The 12,755-nt window shown below is 42.9% G+C and overlaps 1 protein-coding gene across 1 annotated transcript; it reads left to right on the plus strand.

Moving 5' to 3' along the window:
- The first annotated feature begins 311 nt into the window (after window positions 1-311).
- ACTA2 (actin alpha 2, smooth muscle) lies at window positions 312-11,391 on the plus strand. Its single transcript, XM_056350993.1, has 9 exons — window positions 312-439; window positions 3,040-3,211; window positions 4,959-5,087; window positions 6,418-6,528; window positions 6,997-7,081; window positions 7,173-7,334; window positions 7,570-7,761; window positions 9,556-9,737; window positions 11,099-11,391. Exons 2-9 carry the CDS (start codon window positions 3,083-3,085, stop codon window positions 11,240-11,242), a joined length of 1,134 nt encoding a protein of 377 aa, XP_056206968.1. The 5' UTR covers window positions 312-439; window positions 3,040-3,082; the 3' UTR covers window positions 11,243-11,391.
- Window positions 11,392-12,755: the final 1,364 nt, after the last annotated feature.

Consider the following 12,755-nt stretch of genomic DNA (forward strand, 5'->3'; position numbering starts at 1 on the left):
ACACTTTCCCTATTGTAAATGACTGCTCTTCCAATTTCTCATTCTGCCTCTTGGAGGCCTGGACCTCTTTGTTTGAACTTATGCTCCTTCTGCCAGAGGGTGTCTATTGTGGGCACACTTCATCTCTGTATTTTAGCAACTCCCCTGAAGTTTTAGAGTGTTTATCTTGCACAGCTGAAAGCCTCCTCCTGTTTCTTGAGCTCTATGCTGGAATGCTGTGGAAGAGACCCAGGGCCTGTGGCCACACAGATTAGAGTTTTTTTGTAATAAGGTCCCTATATGGTTTGGTTAGAGACTTCAGCCCTGTCTCTGTCTGTCTCTGCTCCTTGTTTGGGAGGCTAGTGGGAGGAGAAGAGCTGAAGGGGCTATATAACCCCGGAGCTTTCAGATACGGAGTGCACCATCCCAGAGCAGCTATCCCCAGCCAAGCACTGTCAGGGTAAGTGGCACTGAACCAGTAGCGTGATTTACAGATTGCTGGGGGACTTCAGTTAAATAATGTCAAATGCAAGCTATTCAGGAGGATGTACTGCTGTGCTGTAGCTTGCTTAAGCAAACTTACTTATTAGAATGTAATTGATAAAATGCTTGTAATATCTTTACTGAGTTGTCTTGATTTTATAATGTTTCTGAAAGGGAAAGAAAAGTTCTGCCTGATGATTTTGCTGATTCCACCAGCACTTCAGCAATTGTATACAGACACAGTCTGTGTAATGCCACAGATGGAATTATAGCTGTATTCGTGTTTAAATGAACCCGTGTGACCTCGGGGTGTTAGTCTGAGACAGAACTGAGTTCCTGAAGGGGTATGTAGTGGTGTTTCTCAACAGGATTGGTTCAGTGCTGTTAACTCTGTAAGGTGACGTGTTTTGGGGAATGTGTCTGTGAGAAGAGCTGGAAGTGTGTGAATTGGCGGTGTCTAATGGGGTACAATGATGATGTGTGTGTATTCATCCTTGCCTCCATTTATTTGAAACTACTGTTCTGTAAAATGCCAAACATTTCATTAAGGAACAGGCTGCACGCAGTATTTTCTTGTGGGGCTGGAGTTCTCTTAGTAGTTTATTTTGAAGATTGGTAAGGTGCTTGGTTATCTTTAGATGTAAAGCAGGTAGAAGAAAGAGGCTAAGTACCATATTAATTACTTGGGAGAAAATTTTCCGTTCTTCCACAGTACTGAGTGGCATTTGCTGTTGTAAGATGTTGCTACTGTATGCCATGGCAGTCCTGAGCTGTAACTCACTGGCTGGCAGCAGAGCACCCTTGTCTGAAATCATTTAACTTTGATTTTTCAACTTTTTGTGCTTTATTACTAAATATGGTTTTCATTTAGAGTCCACTAAGCTCAGAAATGTAGCCTTTCCTGCCCCCTTCTTTCCCCTCCCCCAAGTGATTTTTGGCATTTAGCTGCATTGGTTTGAGCAACCCCCCTGACCTCGAACTCTGTTCCAAAAACAGACGCCTGAAAAGCCTATTTCCTAATTAGGAAATGGTTTGTCCAAACCAGCCCGTTCATTCATGTTAGATAACAATTGTACCCCATTCAGTAAATGTTTGAATATAAAGAGCCTGTTTTCCCAGGAGCTTAATAACAATTGCAACCTACTTTCCTTTCCCAATAATAAAGAAAAAATATCTGGACTACATCAAGTTAGGATTTCCCTGTCCTTGTCTTCTCCTGGAAGCTATGCCCACACAGCCTGCAGGAGTGGGGCTGCAGCTGTCTCTTGTGGCTCCCTGGCTGGGGAGAGACACAGGAATTCAAATGAAGGATTCTGGAGAACGGTCCATGCTTGTTCCGTCCATTGTAGAGCCTAAACAGATTGGGGGCTTCCTTGCTCGTTGGCCATGGCTTTTGCTGAGCCCGTTGCCACTCTGTTCTGCACTCCTGTGGCAGAAGTTTTTGGAGGCTGCATGTGGAGCCAGCTGGTCTGTGGATGACAGCCATCTCCTTTAGCTGTTAACACATTACAGTTTGTTGAACTCTGCATGGAAGCCCAGGCTCACAGCTAGCCAAGTGATTCCCTACCACGCTATAAATTGTGAGCAAATAGTTCTTCTTGAGCCCTGGTATTCAGTGCTTGTTTCTCTATTTGACTTTAATACAAAGCCTTCAAAGCATTTTTATTATCCGTATTATCTTCCTGTTGCCAGGGGAGGAAAACAATTTCTTTTTACTGAGACAAGGAGCCAACATGAATTAGTCTGCTACTTTACAAATACAGTTTATTAGGTGCTTTGAAATGATGTTAGAGCATACTCTATGGCCTGTTTTTAAATTACATACTGTCCCTGACTTCGTTGTAAAGTTGTTTTTTCTGAGTAACTAAGGGAGGGCTGGAATAGGCTTTTTTCTTTATTCTTATCCTCCCCCTTAATTGGGAGCATTTCTTCTCTTTTAAGAGGTTAAATGTAAACTTAATTGGCCATCTTCATCCAGTGGGTTAATATCTGCATCTGCAAAGCACCCTGGTATGTTCATAGCATTTAATGTGACTAGTTATTGGGAAGCCCAAGACTGAACGGGGAAGTCTGAAGTGCTCCTACCTTTGACAGCTTTCCACATATGTCAGGATTTTGCCAGGGTGATAGAAAAGTGGGGCAAGTTGTGCTGAATCCAGTGCAAAGGGATCTTTGTGTTTGCAGCTGTCAGTCTAGCATTCGCTTTTATCTTACACCCACCCGCAGCCGTGGATTTCTGTGACCAAATTTAGATGAACATTTGCTGCTCCCTGGTCTGTCTGCCCGTGCCACAGGACTGGAAGTTTCCCGTGTAATCCCCTAGATAATCTCTAGTGCATACAGCCCTCCAGCAGACGTGGTTGAAACCTCTTGTGATTTCAAAAGGCGGCATGTTCCCTCCTGTGGCCCCGCAGGCCTTGTAATTGCCCATCCGCTGCCGTACCTCCCTTTGCTGGGGCTGGTTGCTTTCATGTAGCCATCTCTGTCTTCAAAGGTGGCTCTGCTACCAGAGTATGGGGTTTGGTTTTGGTTGGTTGTATTATATTTTTTTTAAACCCTTTTCTGCTGTTTTCATAGGGCTGTTTTCTGTCTGGAGAGCCTGAGGACGTTGACGTAGAAGATGTGTGAGGAAGAGGACAGCACTGCCCTTGTTTGTGACAATGGGTCGGGACTCTGTAAAGCCGGCTTTGCTGGGGACGATGCTCCAAGAGCAGTGTTCCCTTCCATTGTGGGTCGTCCCAGGCACCAGGTGATGAACTGCTTTGCTTATTCCATACTGGGCTTGTAGAAGGCTTTGCTGCCCCATCCCCAGCAATCCGCCCCAGGACTGCCTTTTCCTGTCTCTGGGGCTAGCCCAGCCCTGGGTGATCAGTGTAACATGGTATTTACAGGCAGAATGAGTCCAACGTTGCACTCACCTGAGTCAAAGCAGGTGTCTTGCCTTGTGAAAATTTTGACTGCTCTGAAACCTGATGATAGGTGATGAGTGAAAAACTGGAGGAGGAGGAAGTTTTCAGTCAGTTTCCTAATAACCTTCCTGGCTTTATTAATTTAGCTGTATCACAAATAGGCACCTGTCTAGGGTTGAGTTTCTTTAGCTTCAAGGTTTACAGTTGAGTATACGATGCATTCCGCTCAATTTTAATAATTTGCAAAATACATTTATTATCCAAGCTGTTAAATATGGAGAGTTTCTGAGCTAGATCATCATTACCATGAACTAGAGCAGCTTGGCCAGGCTACAACAAACTAATCCACCTAATTGCCTCTGTGCCCGTCTGAGGCCCTGGTGAAGTGGGAAGAGGTAAAGTAGTTGTAAGATCCGGAACTTTATATACCCAGCAAATGCTTTTTAAGTTCTTCAGAGCTGGAGAAATGTCTGCCTGCCAGTATAGCAGCTGGGGCTGAAGGTCTAACTGGGGCCTCTGGGCATTACCATAATTAAAAAAACATATTCAAATGCCAGCTTCTGTAGATAGTGTAAATGATATTAATTGTTCAAAACCAAGCCATACAGTAACAGTGGAAACAAGTACAGATTTCTAGAACCTTTCTTTCCTGATCATGTATCACAGATAGTATTAGTCCCTTAAGAGAAGGGGCACCCTCTAAAAAATTGCAAATCCAGGTTGCCTGTTTTTGAGATGGAGAGTTAGAGATGCCAAGGTTTGGACTCTGTAATGACTAAGTTCTGGTAAGTGTATTATGCGCTCAAAGCATCCGACTTTATACTGTTTTTTCCTCAGTGTTTCTGACTTCAACACAGAGACTAGTGTGTATCCAGAGTAGTTTCCAGCTTCTGGAACATGGACCATTTCTACAGGATCCATGAAAATACCTTAAAAAAGAAGCATGTACCAGTAGGTTTAAATTGTCTGTCTCTAATGACAATATTATAGTGTTCAAAAAGACTAAAATTGTTGGAATTTAAGCCTTGGGAAATATAAGGTGTGTATTGCTCCATCCTGACCCTTAGATGGCACAGCATCACTTTCTGCTTTTACTCTGCTTCATTATAGCTTAGCAGACAGTTCATCCCTCGATAATAACAAACATTAAAACAACCCTATTTTTTCCACTTACTTAGCATTGTAACTGTATGGATTGTTATTACATTCATGTATGTAATGTATGTCGGGGGGTTAATGTATGTCACCCACAACGGCACCCACCGCCCCCCAGACTCGCCTGCCGGCCTAGGAAGGCCCACCCACCCCCCACCCAGCATGGCACCCACCACCCCCCGACTCATTTTTACAATTACATACATGTAATACATGTATGAAAATTACAGTTTCCATAAACCCTAGTGGAAACGTGAATTAAACTTTTAATTTTGGCAATTAAAGAGCAATAAGGAATTCTCCATTCATTTGTATTTGTAAAGTATTTTGCAACTAGTGTAACTGGTGACTGGATTTATTTCACAGCTGATGTTCTGTCTACTTTGTGACACTTCTCTGTGAGATGCTAACTCCATTTGTGTTATTTTATAGGGTGTGATGGTTGGTATGGGTCAAAAAGACAGCTATGTAGGTGATGAGGCTCAAAGCAAGAGAGGAATCCTGACCCTGAAATACCCCATAGAGCACGGCATCATTACAAATTGGGATGACATGGAGAAGGTATTTCAGCTTTGAAAAGTTTATGTGTGTCACTAGTAAATGGAACTACTTGAACCAAATGTTTACAGAATGCACACTAAATTTATAGATTAAATCATCATGCTATCAAGTATGTTTTAATGAGAAGCTTGTTAACAGCACAGGCTACTGTGCATTTGAGGCTGAAGTATCACTAGGAGTATATAAAAATAGTTATTGGGAGCCCAGTCTGATCTATAAATCTTTGCTAATTACTGGGGGGTGGGGAAGGGAATAAAGGAAAGAAAAGGAATATCCTCAATTTGCTAGTAAGGAAATGGAATTTATGAAGGTATCTGTTTCTGCAAAATTGCAAAGCTTGTATGTAATTCTGATGTGAAGGGCACTGTTTACATACGTACTTTTTAATGCTTGAAAGATTAGCAATATTGTAGTGCAATGCATCCATTTCAGAGCCAATATCTGGATGAAAGGCTTCCAGAACCATGTTTGTAGTTATAGTCGGTATGTTTGATACAATCTCTAAGATGCTATCTCTGTTTAATGTTGTGCTGTGGAAATAGGGCTATTTGGAACAGTCAGCACATCACAACACGCTGCAAGTGTGTGCAATCACACAGGACTTACTGACTCTCATAGCATTGTAGTCTTACTTGGAGGCAAAACCTTTTAGATGCCTAACATATCAACCAGTCCCTAATCACCACCACTTGAAAGCAAGCTTAGAAAAAACTTCTTGGCCTTTAGAAAGTCTCTGGTGGTTTTACTTCTTATTGGTGTATTAACCTCTTCATGGCAGTCCACTTGGCCTCCGATTTTTATAGCTGGTAGGAGCGAGTTGAGTGGAGGTGATAAAGACAAGTTGACTTTCAGCCTCACAAACCATTTGCCTTTATCTCTTTTTATGAATTCCTGGGCTGGCCTTTACAAACCAAAAGACGAAATGCTTCAAGAGACCCGTTATCTATTGAACTCTACTATGCAGATCTGCATATATTCTAGAGTTGTTCTGGAACTGTTTCACTTTCAATGATTGTTGAAATAATAGTGTTGCTGGAACCACGTCTGTCCTGCTCTGTCTGTTCTGCCATAAGAATAACCTATTTATTTTCATTAACTTATGTGTCCTTCAGATAAGTGATATATTACCAGCAGTAAAACCTGAGAAGAGTGCTTTTCTTTCTATGGTTACTTTGGTAATCTCTACGAAGGCAGTAAGAACTGCATGAGGAACATTACTAGCCTATCACTAGGGCTGTAAGCAGAGTGCTGGCGCACAATACCTGTCTGGAAGTGATTGAGTTGCTGGCTGATGGTGTTTCTTTCCTTTGGCTTGCCCCTTTGCCTTCAGATCTGGCATCATTCTTTCTATAATGAGCTCCGTGTTGCACCTGAAGAACACCCAACTCTGCTGACTGAAGCACCACTGAATCCCAAAGCCAACCGAGAGAAGATGACCCAGGTAAGCTTACATTACAACTCTGTGAATTCAACAGGATGTGAACTTCCATCATTTCGGTTAGTCATGCTACTGGTAGTCTCTTGGTTATGGAAGATGGAAAGTGCATAGTGGCTGCCTGTCATAGTTGCATATTACTACATTTACTTTAGAGAAATCAGTGTAATGGCTGTGAGTACTGCAGTCTGTCCAAGCTTTGTGTCATCTTAATCTGTTTTTATGCCCAGGCCCATTACAAAATTATCTTTAATCTATGCACGTATCTGTATTCATACATTAAAGGTACAGGCCAGATACAGGGAGATGTCTTAGAGGACCAAAATTTTTTTATTTAGATTTTGTATTTTCCTTCCTTGTTATTACCAACCATCAAGAAATATGAAAATCTTATCTTCTCCCTTTCCTTCAGTAAATAGCTTCAACTAGGCTAAAAGCCCTAGCGTTAAGGCAATTCTTTTAATTGCATTTCAGATCATGTTTGAGACTTTCAATGTGCCAGCTATGTATGTAGCTATTCAAGCCGTCCTGTCCCTCTATGCTTCTGGACGTACCACAGGTAGGCCTCTGGGGAACACGACACAGACGTTTGAAATAGTTAAGTGTGTTGATGTGCACCTGGGAATGCATCGTGTGTTATCTTCTCAAAGGGATTGTGCTTGACTCTGGGGATGGTGTCACCCACAACGTGCCAATTTATGAAGGCTATGCCCTGCCACATGCCATCATGCGCCTGGACCTGGCTGGCCGTGACCTGACAGACTACCTCATGAAAATCCTGACAGAACGTGGCTACTCCTTTGTGACCACTGGTAAGGACACATGGCTGACTGAGGAGGAAAATTGTTTAATGTGCAGTGTTTCTAGTGGCCTTAGGAGGACTAACATAGGTTCTGCAGTTGAAGGAAGGAATCCAACAGGAAGGTCCCCTGCAAGACTAGCAGAGGATTTATTTAAAAAATGGAGGGGTGTCGGAGGATGTTCCAACTTGTCAGCATGTCTAGATCTTTCTTGAATGCTGTTCTAAAGATTGAATTCTCTTGACAGCGGAGCGTGAAATTGTCCGTGACATCAAGGAGAAGCTGTGCTATGTGGCCCTGGACTTTGAAAATGAGATGGCCACTGCTGCCTCTTCCTCGTCTCTAGAAAAAAGCTATGAGCTTCCTGATGGTCAGGTGATCACTATTGGAAATGAACGCTTCCGCTGCCCGGAGACCCTCTTCCAGCCATCTTTCATTGGTAGGTTGAATGATTGTTCTGCCCTGGTAAACTGCACATAAACATCAAGTCCTTATTTTCTTTTGGTTGTGTCCTACTGCTAATTCACCCAGACCTGTACCCAAGTACCTCCTAGCACCCACATAATCTTTTAGAACAGCACTATTAATATGGTGGGGGGAACTTCACATCAAACAATAAGGAAAAATAAACCCTGCATGTTTATTCCTGGCTTCTGGCATTGGGCCTGTGCTATTTTGTATGTTATATGGTTGGCTACTATGAGAAGTGTGGCCACAAAGTCACTTTTCTAAATAGCGTGAGGATTGATCTCTTACGACAAGATGACCTGCCTAGTGGATGAGGGAAGGCCTGTGGATGTTGTCTACCTGGACCTTCATAAAGCCTTTGACACCATCTCCCACAGCATTCTCCTGGAGAAACTGGCTGCTCATGGTGTGAACGGGTGTGCTCTGGGCTGGGTAAAAAGCTGGTTGGACAGCCGAGCCCAGAGAGTGGTAGTAGATGGAGTTATATCCTCAGTGCCGGGTCCTGCACTGGGGTCACAACCCCACACAGCGCTACAGGCTGGGGCAGAGCGGCTGGGAAGCTGCCTGGTGGGAAAGGATCTGGGGGTGCTGGTTGAAGGCCAGCTGAACATGGGCCAGCACCATGCCCCGGTGGCCAAGAAGGCCAAGAGCATCTGGATTGTGTCCAGGGAAGGGCAATGAAGCTGGTGAAGGGTCTGGAGCACAAGTCTGATGAGGAGCAGCTGAGGGAACGGGGGCTGTTTAGTCTGGAGAGGAGGGGGCTCAGGGGGGACCTTGTTGCTCTCTACAACTACCTGACAGGGGCTGTAGGCAGGTGGGGGTTGTTTTTTTTCTCCCAGATAACAAGTGACAGGACAAGAAGAAATGGCCTCAAGTTGTGCTAGAGGAGGTTTAGATTGGATATTAGGAAAAACTTTTTCACTGCAAGGGTGGTGAAGCATTGGAACACGCTGCCTAGGGAGGTGCTGGAATCACCATCCCTGGAGGCGTTTAAAAAACGGGTAGATGTGGTGCTTAGGGACGTGGTTTAGTGCTGGACTTGGCAGTCCTGGGTGAACAGTTGGACTGGATGATCTCAAAGGTCTTTTCCAACCTGAATGATTCTATGACTGTAGTTTGAATATGCTTGCTGGGAGGTAATGGGGTGGGAGGGCAGGAAGCAATACTATTATTTTTCAAAAAGATTGATCCAAATCCGTGGTTCATCACGTTTGCAGAGCAGAGCCAAGACAAGGACTTGCTAATCAACAGCCATGAAGGCAGATTTGCAATGAGGTCACACAGAAATCCAGTGTTAGTTCTGCCAATCAGCAGAATTTCAGCTCAGATATAAAGTGGTTGCATACTTAGACGTATCAGGGCATATTTTGACCGTTCTGTCTCTGAGCTGGCTTTATTTAAAAAAAAAAAAAAAAAAAAAAGAAGAAGAAGAAAAAGAAAAAAAAGAAAACAAATGATTCTAAGACCATATAAGGAATTCTTAAGACATTTGAGATTTGCCTGCAAAACCCCAGTGGAAACTTTACTATGCCACACGCCCAGCTTTCTTTTTAAGGAGTTGTGTGTGTAAGGGGAGAGAGGAGGGCTGTACACTAACGAGCTCCTAAGCAAAGAATTTAGGCAGTTGCAGAATGGCTTTCCAGATTTCCATGGCTCTGAAGACTGATGTCTCCCAAAGAGACACTGAAGTTCCCATTGTCAGTTTTGTTAACAGTTTTAAGTTGCTGTGCGGAGTTGCCTCAGTGTTCTTCTGTACCTTCTCCAGGCATGGAGTCCGCTGGCATTCATGAAACCACTTACAACAGCATCATGAAGTGCGACATAGACATCAGAAAGGATCTGTACGCTAACAACGTGTTGTCTGGAGGCACGACAATGTACCCGGGGATTGCAGACAGGATGCAGAAGGAAATAACTGCTCTGGCTCCCAGCACTATGAAGATCAAGGTATGGTGCAATCATTTGTAGACTGTTTGAGCTGGTATGTACAAAGTCCTCAGAAATCTAGTGAGACATGGCAACGCTTTACAAAGTGCGTGCTTTGTACATATTTTGAGTCATGTTTGTGCCTTCTAGCAAATAATCACCACCGGGTACCTTTTTTGCTGGAAGAAGCAAGCCTTCTGTCCTCTCATTTCCTTGTGCATGGTGAATTCTGCAAACTGCCCTAACATGCCCAAAGAAGAATAGCATGGACCCAGCAGCACAGACTTTATTCTGGGGCTATATGTGAGCTTTTTCAGCCCTTTTTAGTTGATGAAGATGGGAGAGTAGAAATGCTGGTTTTGTCCTTGGCCTGTAAGTACAGGAAAAAGCGAGCCTCTGGCAAACCCATCTTCCTTCTGCGGCTTCAAATCTTCTGTTCCTTGCTTTACAAAATTTTTATCAGTTATACCAATAAGAGTGCTCCAAGCCCTCCTCAGCTGTCATTGTATGTTTCCAGAGCAATTGTATCACCTTTTGTCATATGCAGCCATGATGAATACACAGATGCACTACTCTTACTGGGCAGCCTGACTCGGGCAGAAAAATTGAGGATTTATACTCGGGCTTAAATTAATTACACTTTAACTTTACTGATTGCACCAGATTGGCTTACTATAATGCCAGGGATGACGCTAGCATGTGTAGTTACAGTGTTTTCATTAATACCAAGTATCACCGTGTTGTGGTTTAACCCCAACCAGCAACTAAGCTGCTCACACAGCCACTTGCTCGCTCTCCCCAGTGGGATGGGGGTGAGAATCAGAAGAGTAAAAGTGAGAAAACCTGTGTGTTGAGATAAGAGACAATTTAATAGGTAAATCAAAAGCCGTGCACCCAAGCAAAGCAAAACAAGGAATTCATTCACCACGTCCCATTGGCAGGTGGGTGTTCAGCCATCCCCAGGAGAGCCGGGCTCCATCACATGTAACGGGTTACTTGGGAAGACAAATGCCATCACTCTGAATGTTGCCCCCTTCTTCCCCCTAGTTTATATGCTGAGCATGGCGCCATATGGCACAGAATATCCCTTTGGTCAGCTGGGGGCAGCTGTCCCAGCTGTGTCCCCTCCTGACTTCTCGTGCACCCCCAGCCCCTCGCTGGTGGGGCGGGTGAGGAGCAGAAAGGGCCAGTAACGAAAACATCCCTGTGTTACCAATGTTGTTTTCAGCACAAATTCAGAACACAGCCCCATCTTAGCTACTATGAAAAAAAGTACCTCTATCCCAGCCAAAACCAGCATACGCTGCTTCAGTATTTTTGTATAATAAATGCGTTTTATTCACAGCAGACAATTGTACTTAATGCTGCTCTTCCTTTAACAGATCATTGCTCCTCCTGAACGTAAGTACTCTGTCTGGATTGGAGGCTCTATTCTTGCTTCCCTGTCTACTTTCCAGCAGATGTGGATCAGCAAACAGGAATATGATGAAGCTGGCCCATCCATTGTTCACCGCAAATGCTTTTAAATTGCTTTATCTTTGTATGTGTCCTTAGTGTATTACTGTGAATGTATTCAGGAAAATACATTCTTATAATTTCATTCCATAAATCCTTCATCGTAATTACTCTAATTAGTTGGGTACTGTGTATTTTTTGGAATAAATTTTAAATATGATCTGAAATTGCTGCTCCTATTTAAAACAAAAAACCAAAAAACCAAAACTAAACAAACCAAACCACAACCAAAAAACCAACCCACGCGTTTGTGGAGGTACCGTTACAGCGGGTTTGAAGCTCCATCTCGTGACACGAGTCTGTTACTACGCTACGCCGGGCTTCATAGAAAAAGCGGGAACCCTTTGCTCCGTGACACCAATGCTAGAAAATGCTCAGCTATCAGGCTGCACGTTTTCACAGTTGAGCCTCAGAAAACACTTTAGTCTGCGAACAGAACCAGCCTTGATTTTTCAAAAATTCTGGCCAGTACCAAAGGAGCATAGCATCTGTTTGGTATCAGGATGAGCATATGCACTCTCTCCTTTGCATCTGCTCTATCCAGAAATATTATCTATCCACATCGCTTCTTAATTCATAGCTGTCATGCTGGGAAAGGTAATCTCTTACTACGTGTGGCCTAGAGGTGTGTGATGTATACTACAACAGTTCAGTGTGTTTTCTTAAAAAAAAAAAAACAAACCCTAAACCAAACCTGTTCCTTTGGGAGCATATCTAAACACTAGTGTTAGATTGAACACATGATTTCCTACCATATGCCCTCAAGATAAGTGCAGCCTATTATTTTTATGTTGTGATTATAAGGGTAATTAAGCTGGCTTAATACACTTTTTCTTCAGAACATTTTTTTGGGGGGGTGTAATGTAATCAAAGTAGATTAAATAATAAATAATTTAGATAATTTTCTCTTTCTGTGATTTTTCTGATTCCATTTATAGTCTTAAATATATCAAAACTAATACTCAACTAGAATAATACTGTCTTAGAAGTATATATAGGAATAAATAATTCATTGAAACAGACCTGGGAAAGGTCAGTTCTAAGGAACTTGTTGCCATGTGTATTCAGTACTGTGTAGGTTAAAGAATGCTATTTATTTTTGTTACCTATTTTTCTGTCTAAACTCAGTAATTTACCTCACTTGCCTGTTACTCATTATCTTTCAAACTACAAGCTCTTTGTAACAGCACCTGTTATTTACCATGTCTGCATAACCCCTGGGTTCCAGATCTTGTCCAGCTGCTGACTGTTAGCACATGTTCCAAACCTTTTTTGTACTAACCTTATTATTTAAAGTTTAGGTCATCGAGGTTCTTGGAACAGACACTAAATAAACTCTTGTAAGAGCAAATAACTTCGTATGATTTTTCCTTCTAACTCCAGCTAGATCCCTTTCAGGATAAGAACTTGATTTCAAATAAATGTTTCTACTGAAGGATTGCTGGAGAAGATGCATTTCTCCAAGGGACTCTGATGCATCTCTGCTACCCCAAGATATGATGAGGGTCAGCCCTCAGATAAAGG

Source organism: Falco biarmicus, chromosome 9 (genome assembly GCF_023638135.1).
Source record: "Falco biarmicus isolate bFalBia1 chromosome 9, bFalBia1.pri, whole genome shotgun sequence".
Classification (NCBI taxonomy): Eukaryota; Metazoa; Chordata; class Aves; order Falconiformes; family Falconidae; genus Falco; species Falco biarmicus.

Bases quoted from the DNA above. Each gene is read 5' to 3' on its own strand.
- ACTA2 (XM_056350993.1), top strand. From the start codon at position 3,083: ATGTGTGAGGAAGAGGACAGCACTGCCCTTGTTTGTGACAATGGGTCG. The intron at 6,529-6,996 runs GTAAGCTTACAT...ATTGCATTTCAG, and splicing joins ACCGAGAGAAGATGACCCAG to ATCATGTTTGAGACTTTCAA. The intron at 9,738-11,098 runs GTATGGTGCAAT...TTCCTTTAACAG, and splicing joins CCAGCACTATGAAGATCAAG to ATCATTGCTCCTCCTGAACG.